We start from the raw sequence: 12,158 nt of genomic DNA, 5'->3' as shown, positions 1-12,158 counted from the left end.
TTCCTTTTTTGTTATTTTGAAACTGTAAAAGATGGAAATAAAAAAGTAATCTTGCTTAAAATATTAAAGAAATGTGTCATCTTTAACTTTATGCCCTTTAGAAATCAGGTCATCTTTTACTCGCTTAGTTATTCACAGTAACAGAAATTTTGACCAAAGTGCCCAAACTTTTGCATGCCACTGTACATTTAAAAATTTCTAGAAATCAGACTCCCTGTCCACATGCTAGTAGATCCTGTGGTTTAAAATCTCCTCCAGTAACTTTCCCATTACTGTTGTCAGGCTGACTGGGCTGTAGTTCCCTGGCTTGTCCTTGCTACTGTTCATAAATAAGACAGTAAAATTAGTCACTTTGCAGTCTTCGCTAATGGCTAATGATAATGGACCACAATTTCTTCTCTAGTCTCCCACAAAGTCCTAGGATACAATCAGTCAGAATTGGGGAGTTCTCCACCTTAATATGCTGTGTAAGGCTGCAAATATCTCCTTGCTGATACAAATGTCTTCCAAAAATCTCCATTTGTTTCCCTCATCTCTTGAGGAACCATGATTTTCTCCTCAGAAAACACTGTGAAAAAAATATTCATTAAAAATCTCATCCATCTCAACACATAGGCAGCCTACTGATCTCTCAGAAGGCCTACTCTCTCCACAGCCTCCCCTCTTTTCTTAAGAGACACCTAAAACTGCTTCCTAATTTATGGTTCACACTGCTGATGCTCAGCACAGTAGAATGCAGCAGAACATGTCTGGTTTGATCATTGCAAGAACTCAGTCATCATCAGTTAATACTGGAAAAACAAAAGTACAAAAATCATTTATAATTTCATTTAATTCATAACAATTTTTCATAACTGACCATTAAATCAACAAAATCATGCTTAGTTTTAAAATGAGTTATTTTAATCTAGTTAGGGTATCTCCACAGATTTGTACATTGACATCAAAATACTTACAGATCCAGCTGATGTATATTGGTATTATGATACATTATAAATATCAACTTCAGTAATTTTTCAACCATGCAACAATGAGATTAAACAGTAAAGCAGAATTAATTTGTTGAAAACAGCACTAAAATCTATGGAGCGCTTTTAAAAAATTCTAGTTGGGCATTATCAAATGTTTTGTGGACTGTGAAAAATGTTCTATTTTTAACTTTAAAATGATCACATAAAAAAACTTATGGCTGTCACTACAAGTGACTCAGGGGCAAGATGAATACCCAGGACTGTCATTGTGAATGGAGGTCTCAGCACGTTTAACAGGCTCCCAGGATATTGTTATTGTTACTCTGTCTCAATCAGAGTTGACCCTCTCTACGTAGACCTGTACTTTGTCAATGATTATGTTGATTATCATTGTACCATTTCAACAAACTACAATTCACCAAATGGCAGCACCCTCACCTCAGTTAACCATCACCTTATAGCCATTACAGTATAATTGGAGGAGTTCTGCATCATTTAGAAATGTTACTAATTTTAGAAAGAGCTGGCATCACTTTCCCATCATCTCCCTAAATTCTATCCTGTAGGATACTCATAGAGATTTCTTTGGACTCTACAATCGACTCTGCCCCATTACCCTCTTTGGCAGTGCGTTCTCAATCACCAATGCTCAAAAAATATTCCTGATATATCTTCTGGTTCTTTCACCAATTCTCTTCATTCTGTGTCCTCAGTTCTTGAACCTTCCTCCAACGGGATGTTTCTATTTATGCACGAGTCTCACTGAGTGTTGACCTTCCATAATTTTAAACATCTTTATTAGATCCTCGGCTCTCTCCTCTGTTCCAAGGAGAACACCCTCAGCTTGTCCAACCTATCCACAGAACTAAAGCCCTTACCTCCAAAATCATTTGAGCAAACCTCTGAACCCTCTGATCTCTCTCCTGGAGTATGGTGCCAAGAAATGACTTAGAAGAGGGAATACTGTGTCTCCTCAGTGATGGGCTATCAGAGTACCATTTAACTGCGGTGAATGTTTCTGTCCTTTATTAGCTGAATGAATTGATTGATTTGTGGAGGAAAGGCTTCAAACTTGGCATTATTTTTACATATGCATTTTAAAAATAATTTAGGCTGAAGGAGCAATGGAAAATTCTGCAGCCCATTCCATAAAATCTGGCTAAGGTTGCACTTAAATGGTGACCTACACACACAATAACAACAGACCTTCCAAAGATCTTCTTCCTGGTGAGTCACAAAAATTAGACAACACAGGAGGAAGCCATTTGCCCATTGTGCTGTGTTGGCCAAGTTAAAACACCTCAGCCCAATCTCACCTTTCAGCAGTGGGTCTGTTTTCCTGCAGGCTGGTTCTGGACCCTGTAATATACCACCATCCCTCTAAACCACTATTCTTTGGAGACCATGCATATTTTTATACACCTCAGTTAAACAGCAGGTTGGTGAAGTTAGTAGAGTAGCACAGTCATTGCCGCAGTGACCTAGGTTTGACCCAGTCCTATGTGTGTGGGGTCCTGATTTCCTCCCAAATCCAACATGTGGCTCAGATGATTAATTAGCCACTGTAAATTGCATGTGGTGTGCAGGTCGGTGGGGGGGGGGGGTGCATGTGGGGAGAATAATAGTGTCAGTCTAACGGAGCTCTGGATGGTCAGTGAGGTCAAGGCCACATTTAATACTGGATGAACAAAACTCTCCTCATCCTTCTCTGTTTCAAAGAAAAGCATCTACCTACCTCCCTCGTATTTTATTCTCTGTTATGCCTAATAAATGAAGGCATCCCACGTGCCTTTTCAACTTCCTTCCATACCAATCCGCTACCTTTAAGGATCCATTGCTAGCCTCCCACCCCTCACTACCTATACCATGTATATCACTAAATGCATATCCTCACAATTTAGCCCCATCTGCCATTTCCCTGCCCACCTGAGCAGTCACCCGCATCCTGCTGTACACTAAAACTTCACCCTCTCTCGTCTTTGAACAGTTAAAATACTAAAGACAACTTTTAAAGTTTAAAAGGCTAGAGACAGCTTGCTTGGTTCAGTCAGGTAAAGACAACTTGCTTGTTTTCTCCTGGGATCAACTTAGATGAGGAACCTAAGATGTCTGATTGTTAGAACATAAACTGACGATGTACAAGATGACGACAGGTAGGGAAATCAGGATCACTTCCAGTAATTGGTGGGATATAGTTTGAGGCAGGGTATATTACTAATGCCCAATCAAGTAGGTATTACCCCAATTAAAGCATTTGATTTTATTGCTGCCTTAAAGATCAAATATCCTGATGAAAAGTAACATTGCACTTGCCATATCAAACATAAAACAAATCTTCTAGGAAAGGTGAGTCGGTATGGGAGAGTTGGTTTGCCATGCCTCAGGGAAATGGGCGTCGGTCAAACAACCTCAAATTAAATACCACAACCAGATTTTAGGTCTCTTGTGTTAGTCCCCACCCCACTTTACCCATATCATTTTTCAACAATTGAAATTTTAAATCAAAGTACAGGAAACCCACATCAGAACTGGACCTTAAGTCTTCCTGAGTGTACGTTACAATTTCCCTGGACAAACACCTTGTTATACTACCTCAATGGAATTGCAAATTCCATTCTATTCCTGCCCAACATCAATTATCCTAGATGAGACATTCTGCCCTATTCTCCATATAATTTGTAGCAGCAAGGAACAATTTAGCTGTTCATCCACTTGGAATTTTTTTTAGTGTTTCTAAAATAGATTTTTCTGCTTTGCTAATAGTTTATTTAAGGTAGAAGCAACCGAACATGAAAAACACTGATTTTCAATCAACGTTTAAATACTTCCAGGAGATAAAAGTATGGAAAAATAGTATATGATTAGGACAAAGAGAACTAGCAACAGGAGGAGAGATTATTTACAAATGGCCATTTTCCTTACTTCAGGCAGGACTTCAGATTTATTGTGGCAATAATAAATCTGAACATTGAATTAAATATGCTATCACAATGAGAGAAACTTCCAAAGAGGTGTTCATGTATAGTCAGCTAACTGTTCTAGAATAAGCACCTGTAAACAATAATGTGTAGTGGTATCGTCAGAGCCAATTAACTTTTTTTTCTTCTCTTTGACACTGGCTCTCAAATTGAAGTAGTAAATATTACTTGACAAAAGTATTTAACATTGTATCATATTTTAAAAGTAACACAAATAAAAGCATGAGCTTGAAATTCCAATCCTTTATTTTGTTTAGAAAATAGTTTTAACGTTATAAAGTAATGTTATAATGCCACTAACAGTTGGACTTGGAATTTCAATCTCTGGTCCGCAGCTTGATTAATTTCTCAGACATTTTGAATTTTAAAACAGCATCAAATGCATTCACAAGCAGCATCCAAAGTTCTGCTTTAAAAAGTTACACATTACTCCATTCAGGGTTTTGAACGTGCTGTATATGGCATCTAGTCTAAAAGTGAGCTCACAACAGAACATTCATGGCATTATAATTGTTCATTTGTAGAAACACCTTGAGAAGCTGCATGATTTAGTTTCAGATAAAACTGCACACTCCCTTTATCCACAAAGAATAGGAAATGCTCATCTTCAGCATGGTAATCTGCTCCTCCCTCTGCTCACAATCAGAAGGTACCGATAAGGGCAGGACAACCAGATGAGGTGATCAGAGAATGAGATGGTTAAATATTTACAGGTTAAGTTACCAGTGGGACAATTCAGCTAGAGGATGCTGACATGGAAAAGAGTTGAAAGAAAATTTGGCTTCACCATCCATTTTCAGAAATTAACAAGGGAAAACAATTAACCCTCTGAAGAAGTACTTCAATCGCTATCGGACTCATCCTGGTACTTTGACTTATTGGCACGGCCATTTTGTAAAGGCATCTCTTCATAATCACTCCTAATAAAGAAAATTCAAATGTCACTGAACAAAATTACAACTTATAAAAGTTCTAACTCAAACAATTAAATTAGATTTAACAGTATAGTTTTCACCATTTCAACCAAACTTTTGAAATACCAACAAGCATTATTTTAGTAATTCAGACCTCAAGCTACACCTGCAAAGAGAGATGCAGTGGCATATTTGTCATACACAGTTTGCACTCGACTGATCCCAGCCACATGCTGTTGGTAACAGTCAGGAGAGGGAAGGGCAAGAAGCAGGTAATAGAGAGTACCCAGTGGCTACCCCCCTTAACAATAAGTATTCCTGCTTGAGTACTGTTGGGGGGGGCAACCTACCTGGGGGAAGCAACAGTGGCCGTGCCTCTGGCACAGAGGGTAGGGAAAGGAAGAGGATGGCAGCAGTGATAGGGGACTCTATAGTTAGGGGGTCAGATAGGCGATACTGTAGACACAGGAAAGAAACGCGGATGGTAGTTTGCCTCCCAGTTGCCAGGGTCTGGGATGTTTCTGATCGGGTCCACGATATCTTGAAGTGGGAAGGAGAACATATTGGTACCAACGACATAGGTAGAAATAGGGAGGAGGTCCTGAAAACAGACTACAGGGAGTTAGGAAAGAAGCTGAGAAGCAGTACCTCAAAGGTAGTCATCTCGGGATTACTGCCTGTGCCACGTGACAGTGAGTACAGGAATAGAATGAGGTGCAGGATAAATGCATGGCTGAAGGAATGGAGCAGGGGGCAGGGATTCAGATTTCTGAATCATTCGGACCTCTTCTGGGGCAGGTGTGACCTGTACAAAAAGAACGGGTTGCACTTGAATCCCAGGGGGACCAATATCCTGGCGGGGAGGTTTGCAAAGGCTATTGGGGAGAGTTTAAACTAGAATTGCTGGAGGGTGGGAACCGAACTGAAGTGACGAAGGAAAAGGAGGTTGGCTCACAAATAGAGAAAGTTTGGAGACAGTGCGAAAGGGAGGATAGGCAGGTGATAGAGAAGGTACGCGCTCAGACCGATGGTTTGAGATGTGCTTATTTTAATGCGAGGAGTATTATGAACAAAGTGGATCAGCTTAGAACGTGGATCAGCACTTGGAGCTATAATATTGTGGCCATTACAGAGACTTGGATGGCTCAGGGGCAGGAATGGCTACTTCAAGTGCCAGGCTTTAGATTAGTGGTCATCAACCTTTTTAAGCCCAAGATCCCCTATCTCAGCCTTAGTGAAAAGGAAGATTGACTCCAAATCGATTAGTTACACGCAAGCGCAGTGGGACAGAAAAGACCGGAAGTAAAACCCCGCAACCCGGACGTAGAAATAATGTATAAACACCAGGGGTACCCACCCTTTTTTGCACCGGGGGCCAGTTTAATATTGACAATATTCTTGCGGACCAGCTGACGGGTGTTAAACACGACGGGAATACAGCGATACTCGAAGCAGGTTCCTTATGTCCAGTCTATTCCGCAATTTAGTTTTCGCGGTTCTCAGCTCTTAGCTTCTGTCCCGTTTGCTCATGTTTTTTCCGCTGAAAAAACTCAATGGGTTTGTCTTTAAGTGCGGGGTGCTTGGACTCCAGGTACCGAAGCAGTTTTGAGGGCTTCATTGCCTCATTAGACAGCCTCTGGGCCTGAACTCCAGCCTCCCGCCCACCGCCAGCCGCTTGACCAGGTGCAGCTGGTCGTGGGTGGGGTGAGAGGACAAGGTGAGGGCCGGAGGTCCCCGTGCCGGGGCCGCAGCGGTCACAGTCCGGACAGAGTGACCGACCGAGCGAGGAGTGCGACAGGGCGTGCACCCGTCCCCCTTGTAGGATCTATCGGCCAACAAAAGTTTGGCTGGAGGGATGGCTTTCAGTAGATTGCAGTGAGGTAGCTGCTCTGCTACTTATGAAACCCCAAGCCCGAATTAGGTCGTCTGTGAATATTTTAGCCCCGAGTTCCCCACGAACATTCGGTGTGCTAAACAGGTTTAGAGGTGGTGCCCATCTGTCTGCAATCCAGGCCAGTAGCAGCGGCACTTCCCGCCAGCGGCCCGAGGCCAACCAGTGATCCCTGGCACGAGGGTATCACGGCGTTTAGGCAACTAATGACCTCACATGAGTAATGACCGCGTGTGTATTCAAGTTCAACAGTGAGCGTGAAAGGGAATGAGGAAAGGTGCAGCTGACTCATATTGTTTCCTCAAGGCCCAGTGGTTGGGGACCACTGAAGTACACTGTAGCGCGTGGCGGGGGAGCTACACGCATGCTCACTGGGCAGAAAGAACGGAAGTAAAACCCCGCAACCCAGAAACAATCTCTCAACAGTATTTGTGTATTTATTTTTCTTTTCTTTTTGGGATCTACTGGGAAAGTCTCAAAGATTGACCAGTTGATCGCGATCAACGGGTTGGCGACAACTACTTTAGATGTTTCAGAAAGGATAGGGAGGGAGGCAAAAGATGTGGGGGTGTGGCACTGTTCATCAGAGATAGTGTCACGGCTGCAGAAAAGGGGGAAGTCATGGAGGGGTTGTCTACGGAGTCTCTGTGGGTGAAAGTTAGGAATAAGAAGGGGTCAATAACTCTACTGGGTGTTTTTTTTTATATTGACCACCCAATACGAACAGGAACATTGAGGAGCAGATAGGGAGACAGATTCTGAAAGGTGTAATAATAACAGGGTTGTTGTGGCGGGAGATTTCAATTTCCCAAATATTGACTAGCATCTCCCTAGAGTGAGGGATTTAGATGGGGTAGAGTTTGTTTGGTGTGTTCAGGAAGGTTTCTTGACACAATATGTAGATAAGCCTACAAGAGGAGAGGCTGTACTTGATCTGGTATTGGGAAGTGAACCTGGTCAGGTGTCAGGTCTCTCAGTGGGAAAGCATTTTGGAGATAGTGATCACAATAGCATTAGAGAGGGATAGGAACAGACAAGTTAGGGAAACATTTAATTGGAGTAAGGGGAAATATGAGGCTATCAGGCAGGAAATTGGAAGTATAAATTGGAATCAGATGTTATCAGGGAAACGTATGGAAGAAATATGGCAAATGTTCAAGGGATACTTGTGTGGGTTTGAGTAGGTACGTTCCAATGAGACATGGAAAGGATGGTAGGGTATAAAGGGTAGGGATGGTGGTGTACAAAGGCTGTTGTAAACCTAGTCAAGAAGAAAAGAAGAGCTTATGAAAGGTTCAAAAAACTAGGTAATGATAGGAATCTAGAAGATTATAAGGCTAGCAGGAAGGAGTTTAGGAAGGGGCCATGAGAAGGCCTTGGCCGACAGGATTAAGGAAGACCCCAAGGCATTCTACAAGTATGTGAAGAGCAAGAGGATAAGACGTGAAAGAATAGGACCTATCAAGTCTGACAGTGGGAAAGCATGTATGGATCTGGAGGAAATAGTGGAGGTACTTAATGAGTACTTTGCTTCAGTATTCACTATGGAAAAGGAACTTGGCGATTGTAGGGATGACTTGCAGTGGACTGAAAAGCTTGATTGTGTAGATATTAAGGAAAAGGATGTGCTGGAGCTTTGGAAAGCATCAAGTTGGATAAGACACTGAGTCTGGATGGGATGTACCCCAGGCTACCGTGGGAACCGAGGGAGGAGATTGCTGAGCCTCTGACAATGATTTTTGTATCATCAGAGGATGGGAAAGGTTCCAGAGGATTGGAGAGTTGCAGATGTTGTTCCCTTATTCAAGAAAGAGAGTAGGGATAGCCCAGGAAATGATAGACCAGTGAGTCTTACCTCAGTGGTTGGTAAGTTGATGGAAAAGATCCTGAGAGGCAGGACTTATGAACATTTGGAGAGGCATAATATGGTCAGGAATGGTCAGCGTGGCTTTGTCAAAGGCAGGTCATGCCTTACGAGCTTGATTGAATTTTTTGAGGATGTGACTAAACACATTGATGACGGAAGAGCAGTAGATGTAGTGCATATGGATTTCAGCAAGGCATTTGATAAGGTACCCCATGCAGGGCTTATTGAGAAAGTAAGGAGGCATGGGATCCGAGGGGATATTGCTTTGTGGATCCAGAACACAGAAGGCAATGAGTGGTTGTAGACAGGTCATATTCTGCATGGAGGTCGGTGACCAGTGGTGTGCCTCAGAGATCTGTTCTGGGACCCCTTCTCTTTGTGATTTTTATAAATGACCTGGATGAAGAAGTGGAGGGATGGGTTAGTAAATTTGCTGATGGCACAAAGGTTGGAGGTGTTGCAGATGGTGTGGAGGGCTGTCAGAGGTTACAGTGGGACATTGATAGGATGCAAAACTGGGCTGAGAAGTGGCAGATGGAGTTCAACCCAGATAAGTGTGAGGTGGTTCAAGTTTGGTAGGTCAAATATGATGGCAGAATATAGTATTAATGGTAAGACTCTTGGCAATGTGGAGGATCAGAGGGATCTTGGGATCCGGGTCCACAGGACACTCAAAACTGCCGCGCAGGTTGACTCTGTGGTTAAGGAGGCATACAGTGTATTGGCCTTCATCAATCGTAGGATTGAGTTGAAGAGCCAAGAGGTCATGTTGCAGCTATATAGGACCCTGGTCAGACCCCACTTGGAGTACTGTGCTCAGTTCTGGTTGCCTCACTACAGGAAGGATGTGGAAACCATAGAAAGGGTGCAAAGGAGATTTACGAGGATGTTGCCTGGATTGGAGAGCATGCCTTATGAGAATAGGTTGAGTGAACTCGGCCTTTTCTCCTTGGAGCGACGGAGGATGAGAGGTGACCTGATAATCATGTACAAGATAATGAGAGGCAATGATCATGTAGCTAGTCAGAGGCTTTTTCCCACGTCTGAAATGGCTAGCATGAGAGGGCACAGTTTTAAGGTGCTTGGGCGTCGGTACAGAGAAGATGTCAGGGTTAAGTTTTTTATGCAGAGAGTGGTGAGTGGGTGGAATGGGCTGCTGGTGGCGGTGGTGGAGGTGGATACGATAGGGACTCCTGGATGGCTACATGGAGCTTCGAAAAATAGAGGGCTACGGGTAAAGCCTAGGTAGTTCTAAGGTAGAAACATGTTCGGCACAGCTTTGTGGGCTGAAGGGCCTGTATTGTGTTGTAGGTTTTCAATGTTTTGATGCAGAGATTACATGCCAGACGCATTCTCCAATTGAGGACTGATAAACCAAATTTGACCACTAAGCTGGATCTTAGGAAAATCCAAGCTCAATGACAATAATCACCTTCTGATCCAAATCCATACCATGGTTTTAAACCCTTGGCATTATTTGTTAAAACTGCAGCAAAAGCCCCATATAAACTTCTGATCCCTCTTGTCAAAGGCTGACTTATTTAACACCATGAATGATACAGACCATCATCCCAACCATCCACTGTCACTCTCCCAAACACACTCCACCCTCACCCCTTGCACATAGTAAATACATACATACTCACAATTTCATCACCGGTCATGGTCGTGTGTAACCTACAGCTATGGACTCCACAGTTGTGAACATTTATACTAATCATTACCTCAGATCAAGTGACACACTTGCAGGCATTCACTTACTTACCCTACAAGCTGGGGCACTGCTCAGGGATATCATAAGAAAAGTGGCAAAATAAACGGCAAGACAAGAATGCAACTGCACAACTTTTAAGTACTTTTCCAAAGAGGCCGAATTGGAAATTATCAACTTTCTTACCATGGATTTAGGAGGAAGCTACCATAATAAAAACAATTGTTCCGAGATGAGATTTTCTTGGAACACAACAGCGAAATAAATTTGATTTAAAAACAAAGTGCATTGTTTAAATTAGTTATGACCTTAAACCACGAATAGTACTTAACTCACCCATAAATCACATCATCATCAGAATCATTTAACATGGAAAAGGCTGGGTTATCCTTTAGCTGGGATTCTAAGGAAGAAGAAGATAAATTTCTCAGCAATGCTATTAGAAAATGACTGAATGAGATACTCCAAGTTGGATAAGCAAAAGGTTTTACAAGCTATTCAATCAATCCTCCGCTAACAAGGTGAGATTCCCTTTATTCAATCTTCTAGAGCCCAAGGAATTTAAGATGAAAACACATGCATCCACTCACACTCCATAATCCATTCTGGAACCAGGGGAATGTGGTTTTATGTTATTTATTTAGAGATACAGCATGGTAACAGGTCCTTCAGCTCAACGAGCCCGCACTGCCCATTTACACTTATGTGATCAATTAACCACTAACCTGTACGCCTTAGGAATTTGGGAGGAAACCAGGACACCTGCAGGAAGCCCGCACGGTCACAGGGAGAATATATAAACTCCCTACAGAAAGTGGCACAAATTTAACCTGAGTCGCTGGTACTATAATAGTGTTACACAAATCACTACAGTATTGTGGTGCCAATTTCATAGAGTCAGAGCACAGAAATATTTCCTTCAGCCCATCTAGTCCATGCCAGACTATTAATCTGCCTACGCGCATCGACCTGCAGCTGCATCAGAGCCCTCCGTACCCCTCCCATCCACGTACCTATCCAAACTTCTCTTAAATGTTGAAATTGAATCTGCATTCATCACTTCCACTGACAGCTCATTCCACACTCTCACCACCCTCTGAGTGAAAAAGTTCCCCTCACGTTCCCCTTAAGCTTTACACCTTTCATGATCTCTAATTCTGATCTCCCCCAACATCAGTGGGAAAAACCTGATGCATTTCCCTATCTATGCCCCTCATAATTTTGTATACCTCTATCAAATCTCTCCTTTTTCTCCTACTCTCCGGGGAATAAAGTCCTAAGCTATTCAATCTTTCGCGTTAATGCAGATCCTCAAATCCTGGTAACATCCTTGTAAATTTTCTCTGCAATCTTCCAATCTTATTGATATTTTTCCTGTATGTAGGTGACCAGAACTGCCTACAGTACTCCAAATTAAGCCTCACCAATGTCTTGTAGAAATTCAATATAATATCACAATTCTGGCGCTCAATACTTTTGATTTATGAAGGCCAATGTGCCAGAAACATTCTTTATCACTCTATCTACCTGTGATGTCCTTTCATAGAATTTTGGATCTGTACTCCCAGATCCCTCTGTTCTACCACACTTCTCAGCTCCCGACCACTCACCGTGTAAGCCCTACCCTGGTTTGTCCACCCAACATGCAACTTCTCACCCTTATCTACATTAAATTCCATCTGCCATTTTTCAGTCCATTTTTTCAGGTGGTCCAGCTCCTGCTGCAATCTTTGATAGCCTTCCTTACTGTCCACTGCATCCTCAGTTGTGGTGTCATCCACAAATTTGCAGATCCAGTTTACCACATTATCACCATCATTGATACA

General features: G+C 42.5%; 1 protein-coding gene across 3 annotated transcripts in view; it reads right to left on the bottom strand.

Moving 5' to 3' along the window:
• Positions 1–881: 881 nt before the first annotated feature.
• Positions 882–12,158, bottom strand: part of tmem181 (transmembrane protein 181) — a 117,097-nt gene continuing 105,820 nt past the window's right edge. For all 3 annotated transcript variants that reach the window (XM_073051663.1, XM_073051664.1, XM_073051665.1), the window contains exons 16-17: positions 10,669–10,735; positions 882–4,869 (exon numbers count right to left, since the gene is read on the bottom strand). In XM_073051663.1, coding sequence (XP_072907764.1) covers positions 4,791–4,869; positions 10,669–10,735 — 146 coding nt within the window. In that variant the 3' untranslated portion in view covers positions 882–4,790. The remainder of the gene's footprint in view (positions 4,870–10,668; positions 10,736–12,158) is intronic.

This window comes from Hemitrygon akajei, chromosome 7 (assembly GCF_048418815.1).
Source record: "Hemitrygon akajei chromosome 7, sHemAka1.3, whole genome shotgun sequence".
NCBI lineage: Eukaryota > Metazoa > Chordata > Chondrichthyes > Myliobatiformes > Dasyatidae > Hemitrygon > Hemitrygon akajei.
This window is presented reverse-complemented; position numbering and strand designations above follow the sequence as displayed.